General features: G+C 38.0%; 9 protein-coding genes across 11 annotated transcripts in view; 4 read left to right on the top strand and 5 right to left on the bottom strand.

The window, feature by feature from the left end:
- Nucleotides 1-824, top strand: part of LOC104731036 (3-oxo-Delta(4,5)-steroid 5-beta-reductase) — a 4,587-nt gene extending 3,763 nt beyond the window's left edge. Inside the window, exon 3 of one of the 2 annotated variants that reach the window (XM_019233299.1) lies at nucleotides 45-824. In XM_019233299.1, the coding sequence (XP_019088844.1) occupies nucleotides 45-699 (655 nt within the window). In that variant the 3' untranslated portion in view covers nucleotides 700-824. 2 annotated transcript variants of the gene reach the window in all.
- Nucleotides 1,297-3,646, bottom strand: LOC104731035 (acyl-CoA-binding domain-containing protein 3-like). Of its 2 annotated transcripts, none has more exons than XM_010450290.2 (4): nucleotides 2,369-3,646; nucleotides 1,923-2,025; nucleotides 1,717-1,827; nucleotides 1,297-1,625 (listed from the first exon to the last, which is right to left on the bottom strand). In XM_010450290.2, the coding sequence occupies exons 1-4, from the start codon at nucleotides 3,316-3,318 to the stop codon at nucleotides 1,602-1,604; spliced, it is 1,188 nt and encodes a 395-aa protein (XP_010448592.1). In that variant the 5' UTR covers nucleotides 3,319-3,646; the 3' UTR covers nucleotides 1,297-1,601. The 2 variants fall into 2 exon arrangements, with proteins under 2 accessions (XP_010448592.1, XP_010448591.1); XM_010450289.2 differs by having other exon boundaries at nucleotides 1,297-1,631; nucleotides 2,369-3,645.
- Nucleotides 6,125-7,991, top strand: LOC104731034 (probable WRKY transcription factor 7). Its single transcript, XM_010450287.2, has 3 exons — nucleotides 6,125-6,915; nucleotides 7,014-7,139; nucleotides 7,502-7,991. Exons 1-3 carry the CDS (start codon nucleotides 6,125-6,127, stop codon nucleotides 7,665-7,667), a joined length of 1,083 nt encoding a protein of 360 aa, XP_010448589.1. The 3' UTR covers nucleotides 7,668-7,991.
- LOC104731033 (MLO-like protein 13) lies at nucleotides 8,606-11,425 on the bottom strand. Its single transcript, XM_010450286.1, has 13 exons — nucleotides 11,232-11,425; nucleotides 11,083-11,140; nucleotides 10,778-10,989; nucleotides 10,576-10,692; nucleotides 10,426-10,480; nucleotides 10,188-10,333; nucleotides 9,998-10,072; nucleotides 9,829-9,917; nucleotides 9,634-9,724; nucleotides 9,344-9,550; nucleotides 9,182-9,249; nucleotides 9,033-9,093; nucleotides 8,606-8,936 (listed from the first exon to the last, which is right to left on the bottom strand). Exons 1-13 carry the CDS (start codon nucleotides 11,349-11,351, stop codon nucleotides 8,760-8,762), a joined length of 1,476 nt encoding a protein of 491 aa, XP_010448588.1. The 5' UTR covers nucleotides 11,352-11,425; the 3' UTR covers nucleotides 8,606-8,759.
- LOC104731032 (endoglucanase 21-like) lies at nucleotides 11,498-14,111 on the bottom strand. The gene is made up of 6 exons (XM_010450285.1): nucleotides 13,677-14,111; nucleotides 13,225-13,541; nucleotides 12,690-13,148; nucleotides 12,460-12,595; nucleotides 12,201-12,373; nucleotides 11,498-12,107 (listed from the first exon to the last, which is right to left on the bottom strand). The coding sequence occupies exons 1-6, from the start codon at nucleotides 14,050-14,052 to the stop codon at nucleotides 11,706-11,708; spliced, it is 1,863 nt and encodes a 620-aa protein (XP_010448587.1). The 5' UTR covers nucleotides 14,053-14,111; the 3' UTR covers nucleotides 11,498-11,705.
- Nucleotides 14,560-15,210, bottom strand: LOC104731030. The gene has a single exon (XM_010450284.2). It carries the CDS (start codon nucleotides 15,116-15,118, stop codon nucleotides 14,654-14,656), a length of 465 nt encoding a protein of 154 aa, XP_010448586.1. The 5' UTR covers nucleotides 15,119-15,210; the 3' UTR covers nucleotides 14,560-14,653.
- Nucleotides 15,728-21,174, bottom strand: LOC104731029 (squamous cell carcinoma antigen recognized by T-cells 3-like). The gene is made up of 16 exons (XM_010450282.1): nucleotides 20,830-21,174; nucleotides 20,576-20,709; nucleotides 20,352-20,406; nucleotides 19,938-20,153; nucleotides 19,371-19,646; nucleotides 19,055-19,189; nucleotides 18,843-18,968; nucleotides 18,632-18,676; nucleotides 18,432-18,536; nucleotides 18,055-18,197; nucleotides 17,802-17,925; nucleotides 17,448-17,522; nucleotides 16,822-17,166; nucleotides 16,634-16,726; nucleotides 16,352-16,496; nucleotides 15,728-16,273 (listed from the first exon to the last, which is right to left on the bottom strand). Exons 1-16 carry the CDS (start codon nucleotides 21,055-21,057, stop codon nucleotides 15,894-15,896), a joined length of 2,625 nt encoding a protein of 874 aa, XP_010448584.1. The 5' UTR covers nucleotides 21,058-21,174; the 3' UTR covers nucleotides 15,728-15,893.
- LOC104731028 lies at nucleotides 22,204-22,904 on the top strand. The gene has a single exon (XM_010450281.2). The coding sequence runs from the start codon at nucleotides 22,348-22,350 to the stop codon at nucleotides 22,729-22,731; it is 384 nt and encodes a 127-aa protein (XP_010448583.1). The 5' UTR covers nucleotides 22,204-22,347; the 3' UTR covers nucleotides 22,732-22,904.
- LOC104731027 (heat shock 70 kDa protein 6, chloroplastic) lies at nucleotides 24,364-27,748 on the top strand. The gene is made up of 8 exons (XM_010450280.2): nucleotides 24,364-25,066; nucleotides 25,268-25,520; nucleotides 25,621-25,700; nucleotides 25,805-25,947; nucleotides 26,033-26,131; nucleotides 26,269-26,458; nucleotides 26,578-26,976; nucleotides 27,134-27,748. Exons 1-8 carry the CDS (start codon nucleotides 24,488-24,490, stop codon nucleotides 27,548-27,550), a joined length of 2,160 nt encoding a protein of 719 aa, XP_010448582.1. The 5' UTR covers nucleotides 24,364-24,487; the 3' UTR covers nucleotides 27,551-27,748.

Raw genomic sequence — 27,962 nt, 5'->3', positions numbered from 1 at the left:
GACGGACCTCACCACGATCCGCCGTTTACAGAGGATATGCCGAGATTGCAGATCCAGAATTTTTACTACACTCAAGAGGATGTTCTGTTCGAAGAGATCAAGAAGAAGGAAGGTGTTACTTGGTCGATACATAGACCGAACATGATCTTTGGGTTCTCTCCTTACAGTTTGATGAACATAGTTGGGACTCTTTGTGTTTATGCTGCCATCTGTAAGCATGAAGGGTCTCCGTTGATGTTTCCTGGGAGCAAGAAGGCTTGGGAAGGGTTCATGACGGCTTCGGACGCTGATTTGATTGCTGAGCAGCAGATTTGGGCGGCGGTTGATGATTATGCGAAGAACGAAGCGTTTAACTGCAACAATGCTGACATCTTCAAGTGGAAGCATCTGTGGAAGATTCTTGCTGAGCAGTTTGGGATTGAGGAGTATGGATTTGAGGAAGGGAAGAATTTGGGGTTGGTGGAGATGATGAAAGGGAAAGAGAGAGTGTGGGAGGAGATGGTTAAGGAGAATCAGTTGCTGGAGAAGAAGCTTGACGAGGTTGGTGTGTGGTGGTTTGCTGATGTTATACTTGGAGTTGAAGGAATGATTGATAGTATGAACAAAAGTAAGGAACATGGCTTCCTTGGTTTTAGGAACTCCAACAACTCTTTTATCTCTTGGATTGATAAGTACAAGGCTTTTAAGATCGTTCCTTGATTCCAAACCAAACATACTTTGGATAGTTCTCTCGTTTCATGTTTTATGCTTCTCCCAACATCTCAGTTCGTTGTTGTCTTCTAAAAAATGAAATAAAAGCGTATTCGCCCTTTTCTGTTTTTGAATATTCTTCCATCTCCTAGTCTTGTAAACCCTTTGGTTGCTTTTTGGAAAAGCTATACTCTTTTGGGATAATTTTCAGTTTTCAAATATCGTTACAAGTTACACTGAAATATATTGGACAATGTTGTGCTAGTCTTAGGGGAAAGAGCTGTAAGCCTGTAAATGTAATGGAAACACACGAGGTTCTGTGTTTTACTCCAATACCCTGCTATGGTTCCATCAGTGGTGTGTTTTTTTGGTCGTCTTGTGAAGTTGTTAATTGGTCCAAACGCACACAACAAGGTACCATAATTAGAGACGCTAGCTGTGAGAAAGACTTCACATGGACTTATCTCAACTCTCTCTCTCTCTCTCTCTCTCTCTTGTAAGTAAGAAAGCTTTGCTTATCTTGAAAGGAGTATTGATGCTAGGACCAATGATTTATGAATTCGGTAGTCTGGTGCGTAATATCAAACCAATGGCAAGTACTAGGAGTATAGAACAACAACCTTTGCTTGATTCATAAATCATAGGTCTTAGCATTATCAATGCACTAGAAATCAACCAATCCTTGCGCACATATATATACGTATATATAAAATACTTGAGTGCTTTTGTTTCTTTCAACTCCTTCAACCGAAAGGATCGAATGAAAAGCCTAAACCATTGGGTGAGGATAATGTATTATGCATACACTCTCCACAACCCCCAAGTTGCACCTAAAAATACTTATATGCAAAAGAATAGATTTGCCTTTGTTTCCCAAAGACCCTCCCTCCTTCAAGCCTCGCCTGCTTAACTTAACCACTGGTTTCACCTTTCCCCTGAAACTATTTGTAATTAAGACGGGTTAGCTTGCAGTTGCAGTTAGCAAAAGAAAATATATTAGGGAATCGCTGACACTGAGGGGAATACCATTTTGCTGGATTCATCAACAGCAGTTGTGTCTAAGTTGGTCGGATCTTCTAATGACCCTGAATTAGGAGGTAAGCAAACAGAGGTTTCAGTTTCTGACATCTTCCCTACCTGTTGAGAGAGATCAAGTCAAAGCTTATCAAATCACAAAAGCCATTTAAAAGATATCCAGACAATTTCTAAACACTCAAGATTAAACAACTCACAGTATGACCAGTCATCAAACCAGGGACCTCCTTTGAGACAAGTGCAAGATACTGCTCCATCGCATCTTCTTGACTCATGTTTCCAAGTTTTTGCCAAGCATTCCTGGCACAAAGTAAAGCACTATTTGTTACTCCACATAGAAGCTGATTTAACACTGCCATAAAGCAACCAAGCTATACACCAATGGCTCAGACAATTGCTGCTGAATCTGTCCTTAATTAGATGATCAGGTACCTTTCAAAGCATTATCCTTTCTAGTCTCTAGTATACGGAATCTATGGAAATATGAACCTGCAAAACTCTACAATACAGAATTTTATCCCTAACCACTAAACAATATCAATCTTTACACTCACAAAGTTCTCTCTTTTATGACGTTCAAATCATCAGTTACCAAGCTGAGTTGCATAGAAAACGATTCAGAACAATGGAAAAAGTATGATACCATTTGGCACGAGCAAAGACCATGACGGCCATAGGTTGTGCCTCTCGGCATGGCCCTTCAGTGGCTATCTTGTGAAGTCCGTACAAGTCCATCTTGGACTCAGCACCAATATCTTCTGATTTCCCGGATTCTTCCAAAAGATTTGCAACAGCCGCAAAGGATTTCTCCAGTTCACTCCTCTCAATTCCTTCCCAATCATCATCATCATCTTCAATACTCAATTCCTCTTTCTCTTCGTCAGCTCCTTCAGTATCAATCTCTGTCTCTGCCACCGTATTAGTCTCTTCAACCCTAACCTCATCCTCAACTTCAGCGACTACGACATCTCCTCTACTTTCTTCGTTTTCTACGCAACCACTTCTTCCTATTTTTGTCGATTCGCTTCGATCCTCTTCTCCTTCAAGCACAGTCTCCTCCTCCGCTACCACGTTTTCCGGCGAGACCGAACCATCAGCTCCCGCGGTTCGAACCATCGAATCTTCGCGTTCAGTAACGATTCCTTCCGCCGAGTCGCTCTTTTCTACCTGAACTCCACGACTGATCATCATCTCCTCGACGATCGCATTATTTTCCGGCGAGACAACCGCCGTGGACTCAGTTTCCGCCGTAAAAATCACCAGTTCCTCTTCGCGGTCTTTACGGGATTCAGCGTTTCCCGTAGTCGCTTCCTCGACTTCACCAACTCCATCAGCTCCGTTAACAAAGCGATCAACAAGCTCCACATTCTCATCAGCAACAACTGATAGATTCCTGTCGCTGTCCATCACTCGAGCATCCATCTTCTTAACAGAAGGAACCTCCTCTGTAACAAACTCATCACCGACACCGATGATCTCAGGCTTCTTGGAACTCGGATCGTTAGCAGAAGAGAAGAGATTGGCAAGAAGGAAAGAACACAAGAAAGCAAGAAGAGCCGTGAGAAGCATCTCAAGGAAAAACATAAACTCCATGATGATCGTTTTCGTTGGTTGAAGAATTAGGAAAGTAAGATACTTGGGATCTGACAAGGAAGGTAGAAGAATGTAAATAAAATACTAGTACTGCTACTGTATTTTAAGAAAGGAGGAAAGAAGAAGAGATGAAAAAGGAATAAATAAGAGAGAAGGAGGAGAAGAGAGCATATTCTTGAAGGAGGAGGCGCTTTATAGTTTATACCACAAAGACTCAAAAGAGGCGGGTCCGTCTCTCTCAACGCCCAACCGCTATGACTTTGCTCCTGCTGACTTGGCTCTTTCGGGTTTTTTATGCTTATCTTCTTCTTCTTCTCTCCACCTCACCACACCCCGGCTCCTTCCTTATTATTAACGCAGCGCGCCGCTTTTTTTTTCCTTTTTTTTGTCCAACACTCCAACTATTATCTTTTTCTTTTGGACTCTTATGTATAATGGTTGTAAGAGTGTTTTTTGGACTCTATATACTCTTATTTGTTTGTTGGTTAAAATCAGAAAAGAAGCTTTTATGAACATTAGTTTTCTAAATATTTGCTTGGATGGTGTTGTGAATGTTTGCCCAAAAAAAATAAAGATAAAAGACTAAAGAGAGACAAAAGAAACGTTGATTTAAAAACAAACCACTTTCAAAGGCTTTAATGATGCCTAGATTTGAATGCTATACATATAAACAAGACAAAAAAAACTAAAAAAGATTAGGTTTGGAGTTACAAGAAGTGAATGATTAATATAAACATAATTTTTGATTTGGTTTTTTTTCTTTGCAATTATGCAAGTGGGGTTCAAAGTTTTTATTTTGTGTGCTATAAAAAACCAAAAATTGGGCCTAAATTATAACGAGACTAAGGAGTAAGGCCCATGCGAACATTCATCATTTTTTAGCATAACATATTTTTTCACGGTTTTCTTCTACCCAACTCAGTCGCTCTCCTCCACTAAGAGCAACTCTAACCATAAAACATATTTTTCAAAAAATACATATTTTTCTATTTCACTTTCCAAAATACCCCTTTTTAATATATAAATGACTTAATTCTAAACCTTAAATTCCAAATATTAAATCCTATCTCCAAAAAAGTATACCCTAAATATAAAATAGAAAACCCAAACCTGAAATAAAAATTTTAAAAATTAAAATTGTGTAAAAGAGGGTAAAACTAAAATTTTCAAAAAATTATTTTTGAAAAGGAGTAATGGGCATTTCTAACAAATTTTCAACAAAACACCAAATTTTGACACCAAATTTAGTGTTTTGGTGTCCCAAAATTTTTTCCATCTCCAACCACAACACTAAAAACAAAAATTTTGATTATTTTATTATAAAATTTAAGATTAAATATTTTTAATAAACATTAATGTTTTGTTTTTGTTTTAATTTTGTAATATTATGTTTCCACTAGTTTAGTAAACCTTGATATGAATTATTCAACTTAATAAATTTGGTATTTATTTTAAAATTTTGTCTAAATTATTTATTTTATATTATATCAAATATAGTTAATAGTTAATAGTTCACATTATTAATTGTAATAAAATAGTTTTAAAAATATTGATGATATATATGGCTTTCAATGGATAAACAATAGGTTAGATATATATCTAAATCAAAAATACAAATAAAATAATTATTTTTTTAGTGTTTTGTAAATATAGTGCAATACTGTTTACAAAACACTAAAAAAAATAGAATAATGTTTGTTATGCTGTTGTTTGGAGTGCTTTTGCACTATAATTGATGTTTTCCGTCAGCGAGTTGTTCTAAACCCAATTGATAAGTTCTGTTGTAGTGACCGAACCAGAATCATAGAGAATAATCATAAAGAATATGTGGTGTAGTTAATACTATGAATTGTCAATTTATTAATATATCAAACTAAAACCATAAAACAAAATAAACTTGATCCATAATTAAGATAAGAAAATTATACATGTGATATATAAACATACATATATTAAACTAACACTGAAACAACACACTCAACTTCATTATACATGTGATGCATGTACTATTATTATACTTAAATACATCTACTTATTAAATTGAATACTAAACTATAATCAATTTTGTGTAGTTTTGAATTACTATAGCGAGACAATCATTTTTTTAATTCTTTTTTTTGTCTAATGACTTTATTAAAAATAGAAAAGCAAAATAATATTTGCCAAACTCCATAATTAAAGTAAAACAAAAAAAAGAAAAGACATGATTTGTGCAAAAATTACTTTAAATTCAAATGGTTCATCATTTAAATTTAAATTACCAGGGCACAACAAAAGTCTCCTTTTGTTTTTCACTTTTTTGTTTAAATCCTCCTTTATAATCAGAGTTGAATCTGACTATTTCATGTAAATATAGTAGTATATTGTAATTGTACTATCCCTATAATTAGACTCAAAATTAATAATAAAAAATATCTAGATTTTTTTTTGTTCCCGAATAATTCAAGTAATTGGAGCTCCACTGGTTTCCAATTTAAAATAATTGACGTTGAGAGTGTCAAAATGCTTGACAAAATTCTCACACGTGTAGCTTTATGATTGGTAGTCTATTTGACTGATGCACTACACCCCCCTACAAAAAGATAGAGATAGAAAGAGAAAGAAAACGCATATGGTTGACTCTCTCCTCTCTTTCACTCTCTTCAATCTTCTTCATCATCATCATCTTCTTTAAACCAAACACAACTTACAAGGAAACTGTTGTTTGAATCTGTGTCTCTATTTAAAAACTCCTTTGACCTTTTTTTTTAAAAAAAAAACGAGTATAAAAAAGTGGTTTGTTACGTTGTCTTTGATTTTTTAATATATGGCGGTGGAGCTGATGATGAGCAGTAGCAGCAGTTACGGCGCAGCCGGAGGTAAAGGAGACGGTTTCCCTTCAATCTCGGCTAAATTGGAAGAAGACACAGCTCTAAGAGAAGCTGCTTCCGCTGGGATTCACGGCGTCGAGGAGTTTCTCAAACTCATCGGTCAAAACCATCAGACGGAGGAGATAACGGCGGTGACTGACGTGGCGGTTAACAGCTTCAAGAAGATGATTTCTCTTCTCGGTAGATCTAGAACCGGACACGCTAGATTCAGACGAGCCCCCACCACCACCACCACCACCACGACGATGCAGACGCCGTTTATTAAGCAAACGACGGTGGAGAAAGAAGCGGAGGAGGAGGAGGAGAAGAAGCCAGAGATAACCGCCGTGTTTGCGAAACAGAAAACAGAGCAATATCACGGCGGTGGATCTGCGTTTAGAGTGTACTGTCCTACTCCGATTCATCGACGTCCTCCTCTATCTCACAGCAACAACAATCAGAATCAAACAAAGAACGGTTCGTCTTCTTCGTCTCCTCCGATACCACCACCACCGTCGACGATAAACTTCGCTCCGTCACAACCTGTCTCAGCAGCGACCAACTCGTTCATGTCTTCACATAGCCATAGGTGTGAAACAGAGAGTACACATATGTCATCAGGATTCGAGTTCACTAACCCATCTCATCTCTCTGGTTCAAGAGGTAAACCACCTTTATCAGCTTCAGCTTCGTTGAAGCGAAGATGTAACTCATCTCCCTCCAGCCGTTGTCATTGCTCCAAGAAAAGGTTCGATCCCAAATCTAAAGATTAAGACTTTATTAATTATTAGTACAGATCTAAATCTAAAGGTTGAAGCTTTATTTTAATGGTGTTAAAAAAATTAGGAAATCAAGAGTCAAAAGAGTGATTAGAGTTCCAGCAGTAAGCAGCAAAATGGCTGACATACCATCCGACGAGTTCTCATGGAGAAAGTATGGTCAGAAACCTATCAAAGGCTCTCCTCATCCTCGGTTAGTAGTCCTTATTCATTTTTTGTTATGATCGATCTACTTCACAGTTCACATATAGTAACATCACTTCATTCAACATACACAATCTCTATAGGATTTGATTAGAAAACTACGCAACTTGTGTTTTGTCAATATTATTGCCAGATAAAAAAAAAATGAAATGTATGTATATTTTTTCTATATTGGTTGTACCAAACGTGTCGTCTAGTAGTAGTAGTGGGTTCAGTTTCACGCTCTTTTTGACTTGTTGTTTCCTAGAAACATTTTTTTAAAATTAAATACAAAGCCAAGTTTGAGTTGACTCGTGATTATTAATTAAAACGGCTGATGGACTCGGTGGTGAATTGATGATATTATCACAGGGGATATTACAAGTGCAGCAGTGTAAGAGGGTGTCCGGCGCGTAAGCATGTGGAGCGTGCACTGGACGATGCGATGATGCTTATCGTGACGTACGAAGGAGACCACAACCATGCTTTGGTGCTCGAGACGACGACGACGACGACGCATCATGACAAAACTCTTTAATTCTGGTCGTTGCCGTTCAGAGTTTGAAAGCAAGTGTGTGTGTGTGTGACCACTAAATCCAGATTAGTCAACGACAGAGTGGGCCTGCACTGCACTTTTTTATTCCTTTTCTTTTTTACTTATAAATTTTTATTGAAAGACAACATTTTGAGAAAGCTTTTTGCTTTATCTTTCTTTCCTTTAATTGAAGAAAAAAAAAAAAGAGGAAGGGGAAAGATAAAGACGAGAGAGGAACGTTGTGGATCTTGGTGGAAGTTGAATCATGTGAATGTCCTTTTCTGTTTATTTACTTCTAGGATTATATTAATCACTATTTTAGTCTAATTCTGATTCTTCAATTTAATTTTTAGACTCTTTTGACCCATAAGGTTTCTCTCCTTATTTGAAAAACTTGCAATTGAATTTTTCTAGGTCACATAAAATAGGATACGGTTATGAAAATAAATAAAACCAAGTGATTTTTCCCTTATTAGAAATCAATCAGTTAAAAACAATTTCAATAATTTGAATGCTTTTTTTATAGTTTATATTAGTGTTCAAGAAAGCGGTCTAGGCGGCCGTCTAGGCACTAGGCGCTCAGCAGGCGCCTAGATAACCGCCTAAACCGCTTAAAATTATATTAATTTAATTTTAATATTTATTTTTAATTTTTAAAAACATATATTTAAATTATTAAATTTTATATCTGTATATGTAATTATAAATATTTATATGTTATTAATATAACTTAAATAAATGTATTTTTCTTACTTTTGTTTATAATTTATAAATTTTTTATTTTTCTAACATATATTTGTACTAATTATATATATAATGTTTTATGTTGTAAATGCCTAAACCGCCTAAAAATCGTCTAGGCCCCGATTAATCATTGTATATTGTCAGTCTGAAAAATAAAGCAGTTCAGTGTGGCCTATCCGCTAACAGCATCAATCAAGTCAACTAAAGAGAGATATAATATAGACTTGTAGTAGCCTCAAAAGTAGAAAGAAACATTTGGCGGGTCGGTATAACAAATTAAAGTGGAATTAACGAATTAAAGGGATCTTATTGGACTTATACTTGGATTAAGAGACACAGATTGAAACTTAATTATGGGTTTTCACTTTCCATAACTTGAACATTAAACGATTCAGGAGTGGTAGGTTGCATCTCTATCCTATGAGCCTCGCTCGTGGATTCACCTCTGTTCCTCGAATCTTCTAACCATCCTTCCAGTGTGGACTGTACTAAATTGTCGAATATCCCTTTCTTGAATTTGCTACCCATCTTTTTATAATCAAACCAAAGAACAAATAAAAATTGATTCAAACTTTGTTAATTTTGGGATATATATAGCTAGGCATGTGGGTCATATGAACTTACCTGTGTCACAAGGGCATATAGTGGTAACGTGCTGTAACTGCAAAGCACTTGGACTAACACTCTGAATGAAACAAAGAGTCCATTAGATCAAACCAAATAGTAAACCTTTCAAGCTTTGCTAATTAGACTTAAAGAGTACATATTATTACCCCATGACGAGCCTTGGAATAAGGAAGCCTAGTTTCTCCATGATACATGAATGTATTCCGTATGTAAACTGATGATAACGATTGAGAAATCGTAAATAAGAATGTGATTGTTCATAAAATTGAAGAAGCTAGTGTAGCTGATCAGGGTTGAAAGAGAAGTACCAAAATCCAGAAGAAGAAAGCAATCTCAAATGAATTCTGAAAGAGAATGAAGTGGATGAGTTGGAGAACTATTCCTGGCCTATGGAACCAAAAGAGTTCATCAGAAGGTGTGATCACTGCTTCTTCTGCGCGGCTTCGCTTCTCGGAAACATCCAGAGCTAAGCTACTTATTATGTACTCCAATTTGGCACCCACCATTAGTAACAGCTGCATTTTTTAAAACACTTATATATAACCATTCAAAAAGATTAAAAAAAAGTAACAAAAAGTCCCCAATTATTAGAACTTACAATCAGAGGCAAGAAAGACAACCAGAAGTAGGTGTTCCATCCTCCTACATTCAGCAGCAAAAAGACGACCACAAAGAGCCAGAGATACCAACTTTACATTTTTGTGATCACATCAACAAAATAGGTGTCAGACAAAACTGATTCAGCTATCAATTGGTGTGTCTGTCTAGCTAGAAAGCTGATTGATTATTTTACCTTATGCTCACAACTTTCTTAAAATCTATCTCCAGTGTTCTTAGCATGTAGTTATGAAAATCAAATGACGGGTTTGTACGGCAATGCCTCTGCCAAGGTAAGAGAATATACATTATTGTTACATAAGAGACTTGGTCAACCTATATAAGATGTTAGAACAAGACACTACCATAATGAATGCTTGTCGCAGAGCTATATATTCTGATTTGGTGACAGAACCATAAAACTGCTTGAAGAATGATCTCTGCAAGAACAGTACAAATTGGCTAATCGCATCAGAACTCAAATTAAGATACTTATAAGTAGATAATCTAATGTATGTGTAACACATTTGCTAGTAGTATATCTCCATAGCTCACCAGCCAGCTGATGACAACAGATCTTCTCCAAAATCCTCCAGCATGCATCTCGAAGAACTCGTGATTTGCATTGAATAACTCGTGAATGGCATGAGCGTTAGGATGAGCATGAGCATGACCATGACTATGATCACGCCTTGCAGAGCCTGCGACACTATGTTATGTACTTTGTGTGTTTTAAGGTGCAAAGCAATTGTTAATTCTCCTGGAACAAGAATCTATTATTGTGGAATCTTACCTTTTTGAGAGGGATGCTTCTTGAACCAATTCTCCCAATGCTTCCATTGTTTTATCTACATATAATTTCAAATCAATGAACTACTCGAAGACAGCTTTTGAAGGCAATACTGTTTTGTAAGTTGTGATAAAAACTATGAAATTAAGTTACCCTGGCTCCTCCAAGAACCATGGTTGAGGCGCAGAAGATGACATGAAAAACCGCTAGCACGAAGATGAAGATATGGAGTTGATGCAACGCTTCCACGGATACTAACGGAACCTTCCCCTGCAACCAAAGCAAGAGATCAATGGTTAATAGAAATGGATCCAGTAAGAGAAGGGAAATGAGCAGAAGAGAAAAGATAAATTGCCTTGGCAGCACATTGGTTCGAGCCTTCTCCTGTTGAAAGGAGATGTCGTGCATTGATAATGGCCGTATGAGAGGATTGAGGAGCATGATGCTTCTCCAATGGCTTCTTACAGGGGAACATGTTGCTTACAAGAGCCTCTGGGGCACATATATGCTGAATTGCAGCTTGAGATACCGTTAACATTAGGGAGATAAACCCAAGGAGCATCAGTTCTGCGTCAGGACATCAATATAGTTAGGTGTCTCAGGTGTAATCAAATAAACCGACTCATGTATGAAGAGGAAATTGAAGGAAGAAGTAGTTACCTTCTTTGAGTTTCTGCAAGGCTTCGAACAAGGCATCTTGTTGCCTACGCTTCAGACACTAAGACAAAAAGAAACTCAAGAGAGCTTCAAAGAAGAAGAAGAGAGCTTAAAACTCAAGATTTTTACCGACAGAGACAGTGATACCATACCTTTCCAAGATGATGAAGACCACGTTCGGCGAGAAGAGATAAGAGAACGATGATGAAACAAATAAACGCAACGACCCATGTTGGTGTATATTCAAGAGAACGAGACTCTGCTTCTGCCATTTCTGCACCTCAAGATGGAGACAAACTCTTCATTATATTTTTTTATTATTTAAAGCAGAGAATAAAAATGGAAGAAGTTGAGGGAAAAGAATAGAGAGAAGGAGCATTATGTGGGTTATCTCTTCAATAAAGCACAAAAACCTTTCTTCTATATCACGCCAACTACTTACAAATTTTTAAAACAAAGAATCTACACTGTATACCTCACAAAACACAGAAAAACAATTAATGTTTGGTTTCTCATCAGACCATATTTTATGTAATAAGCTAAAGAAAACTACTTTTTTAGGACTTGGAACTACTTTTATTCAGGCAAAAAGAGATGACTTATTACATTCAATAATTTTGATTTCTTTAAGGTGTCCAAGGTGCTGGGGGCGGCGGTGTGGCTGGGAACAATGGAGGTACGGCAGAGAACATAGTGTTTTTGTCAATACCCCAAACCGCTTCTTTTCCGGATAAAGCCACCAAAGCGGCCACTAGACCCGCATTGCCCGCTAGTGTCGGCTCTGTGTAGTTGTAGTTTGTACGAACGTCGTGGAACCCATCCTGCTTGTCTGGTCCAGCAACCATTGCTCCTTTGATAATGTTTGGATTATCTTTTTTGCTATTTTTCCATTTATATCCTCCTGTGCAGCTTTCTTTCATGTTCCGTGGAATTGAAGCTCCTCTGTGATGCACCTGTTTCGGGTACCGTTGGCCAAAACCCACAACATAACTCATCTTCCGAGGGTTTTTACCAAGAATGTAATCAATCTACCAAAAACAAAAACAAAAAATACAAAGTTCCATTAGATAAAGATCCTTACAAACTTGTTTGTTTTCCTTCATTTTGTGAGGCATGCATACCTGAGATCTTGAAAAGTTGCGTAGGTATTCATTAGTATAGAAGTAAGGACCACAGTACCATCCAGGAGTATCAGCAGCCTCTAGATAATCACTGTATAGCGCCGCTAAGAAAGCTGCATTTGCAGCATACTGTAGAGGCTGTGGATCTCCATGGTTCAACTGGATCAAACCTCCTGTAGAGATGATATAGTAACGTTACAATTATTTTTTTCAACATTTCTCATAAAGTTTAAGGTAAAAGAAAAAGCAGACAACTCACCCTTTGTTCTCTTAAATTTGTTGAAATCAGGTAAATAAGAGCACATAACTCTGCCTGTTTGGTTATGAAATGCGCTTAAAATTTCTTCGTAGGGATATCCAGGGCTCAGAAACAGCCTCATCCGGGTTAACAGCAACTTAAAAACAAAGCATATAAATACAGAAACTAAGCCATTGGCTATAACAACTCCAAAAACAGAACTAAGAATGTGTCAAAGAGTAGTAACTAACCTGAGCCCCTGGGAGCTTGTTGTCCCAGCTAAATACACCATAATAAGAGCTATTCCCGAAGGCACCAGCACTCTCAGCAATAGCGCGAGTGGTAACGTCACTAAGATAGGTTATATTTCCAGTAGCATAATACAACCAAGCCCCACCCCATATACGCTCATCCCAAAACAGGGTAGAGTTATAAAATTTGCTAGAGTCTTTATCAGGTGTACTGTATCTACCATTGCTAAAAGTTGCAAACTTATAGAGCGTCTTAGCACCGTGAACAAGCTTTTTCGAATATAATCTGTTGTCTTTGAATACAATGGACGCAGAGGCCAGAGCAGCTGCCATCTCTGCAGCAAGATCAGAGCAGCCACTGTAGCATTGAGATACAGTCCTTTTATAATCAATGTCCTCAGGACGCATCCAGCAGTAATGGTCATTATGCTTATTATTTCCTCCACTCCCTAATCCGACCTGTGAAAGAAAAAAAAACGTTTTAAACACACTAGTATGATTTACAAGTGGGCTAAAAAAAACTATGTTTTTTCACCTGTTCCACCATAACATTGATTGTATCAGCACTACTATTAAAGGTTTTGAGAAAGTAGTCAGTTCCCCATTTGATGAGTTCTTTAACATGGTTGAGCTCGCCAGCAGCTTCATACTTTGCACTGTATTCAATTACACTCCAGCTCAACATGGTCATAGCATAAGACATGGGGAAGTTGAATTTGATAGTATCTCCAGCATCATAGTAGCCTCCTACCAAATCTTTGTAGCATTGTCCTTGATCTCCCTTCCCATCTTGAAGACAAGAATCACCCTTCCATGATACGTTATAAATATTTCCCTTTGGAAGTTTCCCAGCTACAAAAACATCATCACCACATAAGATATCAAACTGAGACAACAATGATCAAATCCTACAAAAAGCTCTTCCATGTGATTCGATGTTGCAAGACAGATTTAGTAAGAAAAAGGTTCAAAGTTTTTAGTGCTTACATTGTTGAGCATTGAAGAACATGAGAGCTTCGTTGAGAGCGAGTGTGTAATTATCCGGTGATGGTGGCTTGTGTGTGTGGCGTGGCACAGTTTTAGCGATCAGAGTTATGAATCCAGAGATAAACGCGGTTACTACAATGATTCCAAGAGTCCAGAGAAAGATCTTGCGGCTGACTAAGATACATCCGAGATCGACGTACTTCTTCTTCTTGAGCACCTTCGGTCCGAGTAGCCAGCTCTGTTGTGTTTCGTCAAGAGGCCGTGACAGAGCCGCACGGTCGAGGTCTTGTAGGTTTCGACTACGACGATCTTCGTCGATGACGGAGTCCGCCGCATTGATCTCTAGAGGACCACCCCAAGGATCACGTCCGTACATAGTGATTAGTCTTAAGCCGATGAGATTTGTCTTAATTGTTAAGAGAAGGAAGATGAAGAGAGAGCTTTGGAGTGAGGTTTTAGGGTAAACAGGTGTGTTTGTCTGATGTGGAAAGTGCAAAGTTACATTAATTGACACGTGGCATTCATTCGGTCGTCCATGGCATTTTATGTCTTTTTTACGATTTTGTTTTTATATTACTTCCATATAAATGTAATTTTTGTTGGTCGGCCCAATTTTACTTTTGGGGAAATGTATTAACGTCAGAAAACCAATTAGGTGAGAAATAATGTCTCTCTCTCTCCCATTGCAGAAGAATTTTTGTCGAGTTGGCCACTTTTATGATTGGATTAGTGGGTATAATTCATTTATGTCAGAAACCAATTAGGTGAATTTATACTATAAAGAAAACTTCAATATACTACTATAAACAAAAATTGGTTTTTTTTTCTTTTAGTATTACAACTTTTTAATAATGTTACAAAGTTTTATTATTGCTAAAAAATATGACCTTAAACTAAGAAGATTATTTAATGGGACGATGCAAAGAAAGATACATGTGAACGATGTTGTGAAGCAAATCGGTTTCATAAGTGCTCAATCACGGGATGAAACAACGAACTAGACTCGAACTTAACTCGATTACACAACCGAATATTCCCACTGATCTCTTGGCTGCAGCTGCATGTGGTTCTGGTTCTACAGTGGGAACGCCATAAGTTGGATTCGGTACCATGTACTGCTGATAAGACTGGTAGATGCGAAGATCAGACACTTGAGACAGCAGCAACGGGTTTGTCTCAACGATGGTTTCTTCTTTTTGGTGAGGCAACTGAGTATTATTATTCCAAGGAAATGCTGATGTCTCTTGATGGCTGAAACTCTGACTCTCATCGAACCAAAACGACAGAGGAGGCGCTGTGGGCTCAACCGCCACCGCTGCTGCTGCCACGGAGAAGTACTCATAAGAGCAATGGTGATCAGGCTGTGATGGGCTAGTTTGCTTACGTTTCCTCTTCTTTCTTGACCAGAACTTGAGCTTCTTCATTGCTTTCATAACCTTCATTTGGGATTTGGGTAATGCTTAAGGCTTGAGAAAATGGTCACTGCGTTTTGTATCGAAAAGGAGACTAGTTTGTAACCGTTGAAGAACATAAAGTCAATAAAAGTAATTAAAATCATCATTTCTATTCAATATTCTTTTAAGCTTTTTAGAATCTTCAAACTTTGTGACCGTTAAATTATCACTATCTTGCAAAGGACCCACAGGCTCTGCCACTAATGACATGTGACATGGCTTTTCCATAGGTACTAAGTTGGTATCAATACAAGAAATTGTATACGGTCTTCTTGTTTGGCAATCACTGCAAAAGATTCTAAGTGTACAAGTGAAATTTTGACATGTCTAGGTAGGTTGCTTCATGACAAGGATATTAGTTCCTTTTTTTTTTTTTTCAAATAAAACATGTGTAACACTTGCAAAATGGAAGTACACATCATATATAATTAACCCATTTGATTGTACCTTGTATTGTCAAATTGACTGGTAAATCTGAAATATTTGTTCTTTGATATAATGTTCTGTTCGCGTTTTCTTCTCAACGCGTCGTCATACTTGTCATCTCTGTATTAACAGTTAACACCATATTTGACTGAAAACATGGATCTCGTGCCAGACTTAAAATATATGTTTAGTTATTGAAGATTAATCTTACTTATGTTGAAAAACAAGCAAGAGTCGCAGATGCGATATTACTCAGTCTACAACATAAGATCGTTTCCGAAAAGTAGAGCAAGACAAGTAGTATTATCCAGGAAAAGACAAGGACCATGCCAAAGACTCACTTTTTAAGGAACATATTCCTGAACTCATCATTTGATTTTGCGGGCTCATCTGCGCTGGGTTTGGGGTTTGTGTAGCCGAGGGGTTTAACATCATCATTTGATTTTGCGGGCTCATCTGCGCTGGGTTTGGGGTTTGTGTAGCCGAGTGGTTTAACATTTCCATCTGCGCTGGGTTTGGGGTTTTGGTAGCCGAGTGGTTTAACATTTCCATCTGCGCTGGGTTTGGGGTTTGTGTAGCCGAGTGGTTTAACATTTCTTGGGACAGCGAACGTGTTTTTACCTTTCAACTGCACTTCATCTCCTTGCTTTTCACCCACAGTTTCTCCTTTCGCCTTCTCAGGAATCTGGGAAGGCTCCTTTGAATTCCCAGAACCATCTAAAGAAGAAGTAGATACAAAGTCAGTACTGGCTGGCTACACTATGAGCAAAACCAGATAGAGATACAGATTCTAACCATTTCCACGCCGAGTGAATTCCTTTTTACCCTTCTTTGGATTTGACCGTGCTATACTGATCTTCTTACCAAAAAACATCCTTCTGTTCTTTGCTATAGCTGCTGCAAGGTGTTCATCATTCATAAAATCAACATATGCCAGTCCCTGCAAGACACAATTGACCATATTAAGCCATCATATTGGCATATATCACTTAAAATAGCTAGTCATTTTTTTCCAGATTTATTAACAGTGACAGCTGAAATGGCATCACATGCATAAGTTGTGTGTGAGAGAGATACCCTTGGTTTTCCAGTGTCTTTGTGATGGAGAATGCGGATGGAATCAACCCCACCAACATCGCCGAAAAATTTACGTATATCTTCCTCTTCTACCTGGCAACAACAGTATTAGCTTGTATTGGAAAATCTCACACATGTTATTTCAGTAGGCCGTCTTTCTCAATTTTACATAAAGCCCGTAGACTTACCTTGACACTGAGATTTGAAAGAAAAGCTGTACACTCGTCTGTATAAATTTTCGGCTTCACTGGTTTGGCGTCTTCAATCTCTTCTTTATTTGCATCAGCGGCTTTTCCATTCTCTGATTTAATGTTTGGTACAGTTGCACTCTGACCTACGTCCACTTCATTTACTTTTCGACCCTTTGTCTTCTGCCGCTTAGCCAAAGACTCGTCTTCTACATTCTGTTCTGCTTTTCTCTTTTCACGTGTACTCTTTTGTGAGTTATGCTCTTTCAGGCCAGCTGGTGGTTTGGCTGGCGTAGACTCCTGTTGTAACCTGATCAACTGTAGCTCTTCCAAGCGTGGCATAACCTATGGAACAAAAATTAAGCAACTCGTATAATTTACAGCTTCCACAACGTTTCCGCATGTTATTTTATCACAAAATGCATCGCTCTTAAATGAGAGTCAGGTATAGGGGAACTAAATTTACGAAGCCAAGAGCAGTGCGGAAGGCATCTAATTATTTCACTGATCTATATAATGTATTTATCACACCAGAATTAACAAATGAAATCAAACCCAGCAAAATTTCAATACTCACAATTTTCAGACAGTAAACAAGAAAAGTCAAACAGTAAACGATAGAGTACCTTTTGAAATGCTATGTCAAAATCTTCCAAATCCCCATGCTCCCTTTCAAATCGCAACCATCCTTTGCATATGTCCTGGAAAATTGTCCTTCTTAAGAAATGAATATAGGCTTTCCGAAACTAGAGATGACAACTTAGGCATACAGTGCTCTCATGTTTCAGATGTCATGTATGCAAATCTTCCCCGACCATCAAAAACAGAAAAAACTCAATTAAGTGCTTGTGTTGTATTTGCCACATTTATACATGGTTTCTTTATTTTTCATTCAATTGACTGCCATTTCAGTTGCATGTGAAGATAACAAAATAAAAAGTGACAGTAAAACAGAACACAAGAGGGAATCGAGTACATACTTCTGAGCCAGTGCCATCAAACTTTCTTGTATAGCACCTCCGGTAAAGAGACCTAGCTTCCTTTACATGCCCCAAATGCACTTCCATATCAATGTAGGCATACCAGGCTGCTAGCATCCCACCACTGGAGAGAACCAAGTAAGATGAACCATAGTGAACCAGATTGCCTTATTCTGACAAACGCTGTAATCTGCCCGGATTATTTCAAGGTAAATGTGTAGTTAATTAAGTATAAAGGATATAACTTGCAAACCTCTTCTTCAAAAAGCTATCCCAAACACCTCGTGCTCCAGCTAGATCTTTTCCAATACTAAGTTCCAAATTAGCCCAATAAGCATGCAAATGCAGCAAGCTGTCTGTATTTTGCATGTGGGGCATTAGGTAATCTGATGCTTGCTGACAGGATAGAAACATTGAGTTAGTTCAAGTGATTCAGAAGAGGTCCAAATCGGGAACAAAACAACACTATTTTTACAGATAGGGTAACCCTAGTCCCTAGATAGCCTCTCAAATGGAAAACTATGAAAAGAATGTGATAACTAAATGAACTGCAACCATACAAAGATATTGAAAGCCGTACAGATATTTCATATTTGAGATTAGTAATTATGGTAAAAGCAGCAGACAAACCTGAAAAGTTTCTCTTATCAGAGAATAATCCAAAGTCTCTGATATCTTAGCTGATAACATTCTCCTTCTCAGGCCATCTACTCGAGTGAGGTATAAATCCAGGTACTGATGAGGAAACATCTCATAAGAAATACATGGATAGAGTTGAATGGGTACAAGCTAGAAAATGAATTTAAAAATCATGAAAGAAAAAGCTGTACCTCTTCAAAGGAGGAAAATGTGCACTGCAATGACTTCTCAAAGACCTGTACACAACATTTTGAATAATAGGATATTCTCAGTATAATTTTTTGAAAATTTCATAGTATAACGCATCGGATATGGTATAACAGAGATAAATCAATGTTAGGGCAAGTATTCTTTCCTAAACTATATTTCTTTTGTTTTTCAATTAAACAAATTGACACTTACAGCATAGATCTCTTTCTCGGGTGCAGAACCACGCTCTAAAGCAAGCAAATAACGTGCCCAAAGATCTTCAGTCCATGGGCAACTTCTAGTCGCCCTAGAATATGCGTGTGTTATAGCTTTTCCAACCTGAAGCAGGAAGACGATTGTAATGATCAAGTAGAACTTGTACAAAAAAAACACCATAAAAAACGACTCAAAGATTCATGACGAACCTTCAAAGTCTTATCAAGATAGACGGTGTAGTCTATCCACAAGTCACTTGAAACTGGGTATTCAGCCACAGCACGTTCATATATAGCTTGAACTCGGTTAGGATCTCCAGAAGTCTTCTCAAACTTTATATAATTCTACAAGAAAAGTAATAATAACTAAGTAAAAAAAAAGATGCAACAGTATTTCCTACAACATGCCTAATTCTGCAGATTCAGAATCCTTCACACAATATGATCACAGATGGTAGGCATATGAAAATCCAATTTCCATACAATATTTATCACAAATATAAACGGCACAAAAAACTAAACGCACCATGAATTCCTGAAACTTTTCCGTGTCAGATAAATCTTTGTTAGATATGTGTTCTTCAAGATGGGCACGTTCACTATACATCTGCTGTGCCTTCTTGTTTGCAGCAGCAACCTGAGGAGAAACCTTATTCAAATCATCTGATCCAATATCAAGGTCAATGCCTTGCTCCAACTCCCAAGCCTTGTAAGTACTAAGGGTGGAGCTCAAGTTTTTTAGCGGAACAGACAGGTGACGGTGGAATATGCTTCTGATCCTTTGTATCTGCTTATTTTTTTCCTGTAAAATAAAACTAAATTTATGATGCCAAAAGAACCATAAATACATCAACAGATTTGTTTCTACTTTAAAAACTAGAGACCAGTAAATAATATTATAGCAACCATTAGCGTTCGTTTCTAACAAGGTGTAAGTTCTTTCCACTGAATACTGTGACTGTGAGCAGCAACCCACTATCACACTTCTGTTTCACTTAACACACGCATCATCCTAGAACACAAACCTTGCTAACATGCTGCTAAATTACAGTGAACAAAATGAAGATGAAGAAAATCAAGAAATAGATCTAACCTCAACGTCAGCCTCGACAATAGCGGCTAAAACGCCTTCCTCAAATGCTTTATATCCTTCCCATATTCTATTGCCTTCAGTGACATGGACGCCCGCAGCCGGAATAGCACGTTCAAAAAGACTCCTCATTTTTGAAATACCATCAGATGTGTATCCATGTACTGATGGATCAGATTCTAGCATAAAGTTCAGGTAGTCACACCAAAGTGATACAGACTGCATAAAAGAAAAGCTATCAGTTGAGCCATAGATTATAAAGCCTCACTACCAACAGAACAACTCAAAATAGCATACTAGCGTACTTCTTCAGTCAACCTACTTAACAAAAACCTTCCAACTGAATGGTAAGAACATATATATGACTACCAAAGCCTCTAATCCAGCAATTGTTTCGAAGTACAGAAGAGAACATACCTGATAATCAGAAAGTCCCCGTTCATAAAGCATCACAATATCAGAGACATTCTCACTGCAGAAGAGAGATAAAAAATATAAGAAAACTCTCAGAGGGTGTGTTGTAACTTACAGATAACTACGCTTGAACCGTAACAAAATAAAGATCAAAGGCCGAAGAATGGAACCAGAGGTATGAGCAATATATAATTTAAGAGGCAAAGTATCCGCAAATAAATATTTACCTAGAGGCAAGAGATGCTTCATCTCTTGCCCATTCAAGCCACAAAGAAGGACTCAACGGGAATATGGCACTCATAGCTTCCCTTGCTTGTCTTAGCTTTTCAAGGTTTGCTGTTTTCCTCAGAAGCTTTATATACTGAAATACGAAATCCAACAAAAAATATGTAATCAGAGGTATGGAAAACTCAATTTTCACATAATCCCTAAGTAAACTCTGCTTTCCCATCAAGGGTAGAGAAAGTGAAGGGTTACTTACTTGGACATAAGCATCGTAGTTGTAAGGATTGGAGGAGAGATCCGACTCTAGGGTTTCAATCTGCTGATTCGACACGGCATCATCATCGGAATCGGAATCAGAATCGCCGGAATCATCCGACGAGGGAGGGTCAGCTTGGGGAACGGTAGGATTTTCGGTAGAAGCGTCGTCCATCTTCTGGTCGCTGCTACTGACTAGTTCGGTGTCATCATCCATCATCGTCGTCATCTCAAGTTTCTGAGTTGGGGATTCTTCTTTCGGGTTTAGGGTTTAAAGCACTACGAATTGCAAATAACTTCTCCGGCCTCGCTACCGTCTTCAAACACCGCTATAGGCTATATAGCCCTTTCGCGTCCTTTACGCCCAGGGGAGATTTTTCATTTATTTCTAATAGACCTTCCCATATTAACCGGAACTGAACCGAATCAAATTTCGGGATTTAATTCGGTTAAGGGAACTACATAAGAACCAAACGATTTCAATTTGTAGAACCGAACGGTTCTTGGTTCGGGTAAAACGCGAGAACCGGATGGTGCCCTCAAAAACCGAAACTAATACGAAACATTGTCAACGATTCTTGGTTCGGTTCGGTTCGGATTTCAGTTGTAATCCTTACGGGTTATGCCTGTTTGGTGGTAATTTGATTATTTTTGGTTACAAATAACCAATTGGAACCGAAACCTTTTTGGGTTTATTCAATTCAAATTTCAAGTACTCATAGCAAACCGAACAAAGTTGAACCGAATCGAATTGTAGTCGGTTTATAATTACCAAATTTCTATGCCTGAATTATTCAAAAATCGAAAGAATTGAACGCCTAGAACTAGTTACCGTCGCTAAAAGTTATCAAAGTTTTTATTTGTTATTAGTTATATTATTACTGTAAAATACCTGCTGGAAAAAAACACATTAAAAAGTATATATATGATAATAACCTCATAGACCATAGTACAATGATACAAACCAGCAATGAGAAGAATATAAAGAAAAATAGTCATAGCCATTTGAAATATGTGGCTAATCAATCAGTTCGTTAGTTTGCGAAAACTTATGACATTTCAACGAAGATTTTATATTGACAAAACAACGTTCTCGTGTATGTTGCTAAAATTTATTAACGAGGATCGAATTAACGATGGATACTTTTCATCACTACTAATAATAGGGTGTTTTGATAGGTGGTAAATTAGGTAGTCCCTAATTACAAGGTATATTGAGTTAGCACACAAAGATCTTTTTAACCTGTTTGTCCCCCAATTATACTCTATTTTAACATATTTTTGGTACACCAAGTATGAATGGTATATGTAATGCCAAACATTTGGCAGACAAGTGCACATGCCCAGTGTTAAAAACGTTATTTACAATCTCCACCAGCTGTAACATTGTGCGGATCTCATTGTAATTTAAATTACTCGGTTCATGAACCTCTCTACACGTTTATATATACGGCAAACACTATAGCTTGTCTCTCCATTACATTATCAGAAGTCAGAAGAAAAGTAGAGAGAACAAAGCATGAGTGGCTATTCCAAAATGGATTCAACAGACCAGAAACCCGACACAGACCACCCGGTTGTGGATCCTCATCAGACCCAGAAGCCGGATCCGGAACCTATCCAAATGATACCGAAGCTGAGTAGGAACAGGTCAGTGTCTGCATCAGGACAAGCCGTTCCTTCACCAATGAAGATGTCTATGAGAAGATCTTCGTCTGTCTCTGAACGCTACTGTAGAATCTATGACCAGAGCTCTGCCACGACGTGGCCTCTGCCTTTCCATGAAGAAGATGAAGACGAAGATGATGATAAAGAGAAGGCCGTTCATAAGAAGAAGAAGAGCAGCAGCATCAAGAAAAAAGCATTCGTCAAGGCTTGTAAGCGTTTTTTTGGGATCTCGTGAAACCTTTATCTTTTTTTTTCCTACATCCATCTTAATATCATATAACAGATCTCATTGTTATTTTATGTTTTAGAGCCTTATATTTTCTCATGAAACGTTTAATACAAGAAAATTTTCTCAAATTAGTTGTTTATCGATTGCTTTGAAGTATATTGGTTTTACGTGTTTTGCTTTCTTGATTGAGTAATGAGATATGATGATTATACAATTTATACTACTATTTAGATTGTTTTTTTATGTATCTATTATTGACAATCAAAACCCACTTGCTTTTATAACTGTAGAAGACCAATTGTGTTTTTAATTTGTGCGTCTGAATTCGTCTAAAGATGACCCAAAAAAAGAAGTGTGTAAAGATAATATTTAACAAGTTGTATATCATACATACAATACATACAACCAATAAGATGAATAAACTACATATTACTTTATTTTGGGAGATGATGATCCTTGACTCCAAGATTGTCCTTTTGTGTAAAACTCGAGAGAGCATCATCTAGCCCAATGCACTTGCACATGGAGTTCGAATTATTTATCTTTTTCCAGTTTTTATATAGTTTTCATCAACTCAAATTTTAAAAATATAACCATCTTAGAGTAATCACGTTTTATAAAGATAAAACAGATTTGTATATAAGAGTTACACATATCAAAGAGTTAATTGGTCTTCTATGTCACCAAAATCACTTAATGGTAACATTATAGTAGTTAATTCTTATGAGCGATCAAATTAGTAACAATTTTTTCACAAAAGATTGTAAGAAGAAACCTTTGACTTTGAGGTATATCTCTATAATAAGAGAAATTTGTGACAAAATGTCGAGGGGTATCAGTCATGCCTCTCCACCGCACACAGTTTTTCTTTTTGAGGCCAACAAGTATTCTAAGAATAAACAAATGCTGTATGGTGCGACAATTGTTTAAGACATCGGTATTGTAATCTGTAAACTATGATACACCTTTCTGTCTACAGTTCTATCAAACAACCCATCCAATTCCGACCATGCACTAATGTGGGTAAGATCTACGTACCACACGGTCCACACCGACAGTCGTATGAAATACACCCATTTATGGAATACAAGCATTAAAATTAACATAGATCCAAACGAGTCGCTCAGCTCTCTTTCGCTTGCATCTTGATACTTCTTTATCTTTTACAACTTAAAGCTTTGCTACATGTTTCAAGCCAAATCTAAATGAGATTTGTAAAAGAGATCTACTATATATATTAAGAGTTTTGTTTAACATGAGATATATGAAATTTTGAATTTTCACCTAGTAGGATAAATCAATATAAAACAAATGTTACTAACTTATATGCTTATTCAAGTTTTACAAATAGTAACCACATTATCAATCCATTTTCTAATAGGACAAGTAATCCTTGGCAACCCTTTTGACATGTAGTAGTAATGTGGGCTTTTGTGAAAAGTCTAGATCTTTCTCATGAGAGAGATCTGGATACCTCTCTCTAGGATGGGTGTCACAAAAAAAAACTCAAGAAACACTTTGTGTTGGCCTATTGAAGCCCACCCATTTCACACCATCCCCTCTTCTCGAAGCTTCAGCTAGGTCCCACCTTTTCCTCCTTCCTCTCCCAACCTCTCCTCTTATCTTCTCTTCTTCTTCTTCTTCTATATCTCTTCCTCCCACTTTCCCTTAGGGTTTTCCAACTTCAAACCCCTCCTCCTTTCTCAGTCTCCACTTCTTTACCTTACCCTTTTGCTTCCTCAATCACTAAGCTCGCATAAAAATGGCATCTTCCGCCGCCCAAATCCACGTTCTCGGCGGGATTGGATTCGCTAATTCTTCGTCCAAGAGAAACCTCAATGGTAAAGGTGGTACCTTTATGCCAAGAAGTGCCTTCTTCGGCACAAGAACTGGTCCTTTCTCCACACCCACTTCTGCTTTCCTCAGAATGGGCACTAGAAATGGCGGCGGCGCTTCTAGGTACGCGGTTGGTCCGGTGCGTGTGGTTAACGAGAAGGTTGTTGGTATCGATTTGGGTACGACTAACTCCGCCGTCGCTGCTATGGAAGGAGGTAAGCCTACGATTGTGACTAACGCTGAAGGTCAGAGGACGACGCCGTCTGTGGTGGCTTACACGAAGAGCGGTGATAGGCTTGTTGGGCAGATTGCCAAAAGGCAAGCTGTTGTTAATCCGGAGAATACTTTCTTCTCTGTGAAGAGGTTTATTGGTAGGAAGATGAATGAGGTTGATGAGGAGTCTAAGCAGGTTTCTTACAGAGTTGTTAGGGATGACAACGGGAATGTTAAGCTTGAGTGTCCTGCTATTAACAAACAATTTGCTGCTGAGGAGATTTCAGCTCAGGTGTTGAACTTTATCCATTTACTCATTTTCTCTTGTATTTGTATCGATGTTGATTGTGTGTTTAGCTGGTTAGAGTTTCGTTTATGTGCAATTTTGGGTGATAAGTGTGACTTCTAGATGGTGGATACTTCACTATTGTTCATAGTTCAGTAATATTAGTCTTGTCTTCTGTATTTCTCATGGGGTTTGTGTCTATTCTAGGTTTTGAGGAAACTTGTGGATGATGCCTCAAGATTCTTGAACGACAAAGTGACCAAGGCTGTCATCACTGTACCTGCTTACTTCAACGACTCACAGAGGACAGCTACGAAAGATGCTGGTCGAATTGCTGGTTTGGAAGTTCTTCGTATTATCAACGAGCCCACAGCTGCTTCATTGGCTTATGGGTTTGACAGAAAGAGCAATGAAACAATCCTTGTCTTTGATCTTGGTGGTGGTACCTTTGATGTTTCAGGTATAGAAATTGGATTTTTGCTTATGTATCTTCTTGAGAATATTCTTTACATGTAATAGCACCACTAATATGTTTTATGTTGCGTTTCTTTATGATACAGTGCTTGAGGTTGGTGATGGTGTGTTTGAAGTGCTTTCCACTTCTGGCGACACACATTTGGGTGGTGATGACTTTGACAAGGTGAGTTCTGCACATATTTATTTGAAAGTTCTTAGTAGAAGAGCTTTGAATCTGTTTACTCTTTCTTTTGTGCTTTACTTGATAGATCTACTTTTGCAATGCAGAGAGTTGTTGATTGGCTTGCTGCGGAATTCAAGAAAGATGAAGGGATAGATCTTCTGAAAGACAAGCAAGCTCTTCAAAGGTTAACAGAAGCAGCAGAAAAAGCTAAAATTGAGCTTTCCTCGCTGACTCAGACAAATATGAGGTACACTTAGTTTTTTTCGCCAAATTTTTCAACTTTGTACTTTTATAAGTACCTGACTTCTGATTGATATGAAATCTGTGTGTAGCTTGCCATTTATCACGGCCACAGCTGATGGACCCAAACACATAGAAACTACCCTCACACGTGCCAAGTTTGAAGAATTATGTTCAGATTTACTTGACAGGTAATCTTGGTTACAGTTCTTATGGCTGATATTCTTGGCCTGGCAAGTAAACAGTTTGCTATCTGTTCATTCTATAGCTTCTGATTGATTATGGAGGCTTATGTTTCTTAGTTTCTTACCATGTATCTTCCTTGTAGGGTCAAGACTCCCGTCGAGAATTCCCTGAGGGATGCAAAGCTAAGCTTCAAAGATATTGATGAAGTGATCCTTGTCGGTGGATCCACACGTATTCCTGCTGTTCAGGAACTCGTAAGGAAGGTGACTGGGAAAGAACCTAATGTCACAGTAAATCCTGATGAGGTTGTAGCTTTAGGTGCTGCAGTCCAGGTGTGTTCTCGTGACCTTGTAACTTTCATCCTATTTAGGTCTTGGTAACCTTGTGGCAAATAAGTTGTGATTTACTGCAGTGAGTTCTTATTAAGTTCCATTTTTCTTTTTGACTCTAGGCTGGTGTTCTTGCTGGAGATGTGAGTGACATTGTGCTTCTTGATGTGACACCACTTTCGATTGGTTTGGAGACCCTTGGAGGTGTTATGACCAAGATCATTCCAAGGAACACAACACTACCTACTTCGAAATCAGAAGTCTTTTCGACTGCTGCTGATGGGCAGACAAGTGTTGAGATTAATGTGCTACAGGGTGAGAGGGAGTTTGTTAGGGATAACAAGTCTCTTGGCAGCTTCCGTCTAGATGGTATTCCACCAGCACCACGTGGAGTTCCACAAATCGAAGTCAAATTTGACATTGATGCCAACGGTATTCTATCTGTCAGTGCTGCTGACAAAGGCACTGGCAAGAAACAAGACATCACCATTACTGGTGCGAGTACATTGCCCAAGGATGAGGTGCGTGCTTTTTTGCTTAAGAATCAAATTTATAACTGTTGCTCATTGCTATCAGCTGATTAATGGCTGTAGCTATCTCTATGATCATAGAAATGGTTCCTTCTTCTAATATTCATAGTACTGGTAACTAAAGTTGGTGTGGTTGAATATTTTACAGGTAGACCAAATGGTCCAGGAAGCAGAAAGATTTGCAAAGGATGACAAGGAGAAGAGAGACGCAATCGACACAAAGAACCAGGCAGATTCAGTGGTGTACCAGACGGAGAAGCAACTAAAAGAACTTGGAGAGAAGATTCCAGGTGACGTGAAAGAGAAGGTGGAGGCTAAGCTACAAGAGCTGAAAGAGAAGATAGCAAGCGGATCAACACAAGAAATAAAAGACACGATGGCCGCTCTAAACCAAGAAGTGATGCAGATTGGTCAGTCTCTATACAACCAGCCTGGAGCTGGAGGTGGAGCACCAGGTACTGGTCCATCCCCTGGTGGTGAAGGTCCTTCATCAGGAGACTCGTCTTCAAGTAAAGGTGGAGATGGTGGAGATGTGATCGATGCTGACTTCGAAGACAGCAAATGAGAAAGCAAACTAGGACGGCTTTGATGATATTCATACATGCGGGATGCATTGATTTTGTAGGGTTGGATTTGAGAAGACACATGAATTAAGAAATGCTTGTGAACATCATTTATTTTGTCGTGAGAAGGAAGCAGTGTGTGGGTTTACAGAGGATGATGTTTTTTAAAAATACATAATAAAATGCAAGGCTTCTTCTCTCTTACACGTTACTTTAAGTGAAGAGACAAAACCTACTAACCAAGTTGGGGGTTTTGAGGCAAATCCAGAGCGCAATTATAGTATCCAATAATAGCGACTCAATCCACCGCAATTTTAGTATCCAATGCATAACAACGTACGCTTGGTTGGTTACTTCTTTACCTTAATCAAAACAAAACTAAAACGGAAAATCTTAAATCTATGATGGTGAGTT

Source organism: Camelina sativa, chromosome 12 (assembly GCF_000633955.1).
Source record: "Camelina sativa cultivar DH55 chromosome 12, Cs, whole genome shotgun sequence".
Taxonomy (NCBI): Eukaryota; Viridiplantae; Streptophyta; class Magnoliopsida; order Brassicales; family Brassicaceae; genus Camelina; species Camelina sativa.
Note: the sequence above shows the minus strand (reverse complement) of the source record. Positions and strands in the feature narration are given on the sequence as shown.

What these genes read in the sequence shown, in the direction of transcription:
- LOC104731030 (XM_010450284.2), bottom strand. Translation starts at nt 15,118, where the DNA reads ATGAAGGTTATGAAAGCAATGAAGAAGCTCAAGTTCTGGTCAAGAAAG.
- LOC104731029 (XM_010450282.1), bottom strand. Translation starts at nt 21,057, where the DNA reads ATGACGACGATGATGGATGATGACACCGAACTAGTCAGTAGCAGCGAC. An exon ending in TTTCAAATCTCAGTGTCAAG is followed by an intron (nt 16,727 to 16,821) that starts GTAAGTCTACGG and finishes TGTTGTTGCCAG; the next exon opens with GTAGAAGAGGAAGATATACG. An exon ending in AAGACACTGGAAAACCAAGG is followed by an intron (nt 16,497 to 16,633) that starts GTATCTCTCTCA and finishes TGTGTCTTGCAG; the next exon opens with GGACTGGCATATGTTGATTT.
- LOC104731027 (XM_010450280.2), top strand. Translation starts at nt 24,488, where the DNA reads ATGGCATCTTCCGCCGCCCAAATCCACGTTCTCGGCGGGATTGGATTC. An exon ending in GTGGTGATGACTTTGACAAG is followed by an intron (nt 25,701 to 25,804) that starts GTGAGTTCTGCA and finishes TTTGCAATGCAG; the next exon opens with AGAGTTGTTGATTGGCTTGC. An exon ending in GTACATTGCCCAAGGATGAG is followed by an intron (nt 26,977 to 27,133) that starts GTGCGTGCTTTT and finishes AATATTTTACAG; the next exon opens with GTAGACCAAATGGTCCAGGA.
- LOC104731033 (XM_010450286.1), bottom strand. Translation starts at nt 11,351, where the DNA reads ATGGCAGAAGCAGAGTCTCGTTCTCTTGAATATACACCAACATGGGTC. An exon ending in GTCTTCATCATCTTGGAAAG is followed by an intron (nt 11,141 to 11,231) that starts GTATGGTATCAC and finishes TTTTTGTCTTAG; the next exon opens with TGTCTGAAGCGTAGGCAACA. An exon ending in CTTTCTTCTTCTGGATTTTG is followed by an intron (nt 9,250 to 9,343) that starts GTACTTCTCTTT and finishes CGTTATCATCAG; the next exon opens with TTTACATACGGAATACATTC.
- LOC104731032 (XM_010450285.1), bottom strand. Translation starts at nt 14,052, where the DNA reads ATGTACGGACGTGATCCTTGGGGTGGTCCTCTAGAGATCAATGCGGCG. An exon ending in TCAATGTTATGGTGGAACAG is followed by an intron (nt 13,149 to 13,224) that starts GTGAAAAAACAT and finishes TTTCTTTCACAG; the next exon opens with GTCGGATTAGGGAGTGGAGG. An exon ending in CAAATTTAAGAGAACAAAGG is followed by an intron (nt 12,374 to 12,459) that starts GTGAGTTGTCTG and finishes TCATCTCTACAG; the next exon opens with GAGGTTTGATCCAGTTGAAC.
- LOC104731035 (XM_010450289.2), bottom strand. Translation starts at nt 3,318, where the DNA reads ATGGAGTTTATGTTTTTCCTTGAGATGCTTCTCACGGCTCTTCTTGCT. An exon ending in GTCTTTGCTCGTGCCAAATG is followed by an intron (nt 2,026 to 2,368) that starts GTATCATACTTT and finishes ACTTTGTGCCAG; the next exon opens with GAATGCTTGGCAAAAACTTG. An exon ending in TTGATGAATCCAGCAAAATG is followed by an intron (nt 1,632 to 1,716) that starts GTATTCCCCTCA and finishes AATTACAAATAG; the next exon opens with TTTCAGGGGAAAGGTGAAAC.
- LOC104731034 (XM_010450287.2), top strand. Translation starts at nt 6,125, where the DNA reads ATGGCGGTGGAGCTGATGATGAGCAGTAGCAGCAGTTACGGCGCAGCC. An exon ending in TGTCATTGCTCCAAGAAAAG is followed by an intron (nt 6,916 to 7,013) that starts GTTCGATCCCAA and finishes TAAAAAAATTAG; the next exon opens with GAAATCAAGAGTCAAAAGAG. An exon ending in AAAGGCTCTCCTCATCCTCG is followed by an intron (nt 7,140 to 7,501) that starts GTTAGTAGTCCT and finishes ATATTATCACAG; the next exon opens with GGGATATTACAAGTGCAGCA.
- LOC104731028 (XM_010450281.2), top strand. Translation starts at nt 22,348, where the DNA reads ATGAGTGGCTATTCCAAAATGGATTCAACAGACCAGAAACCCGACACA.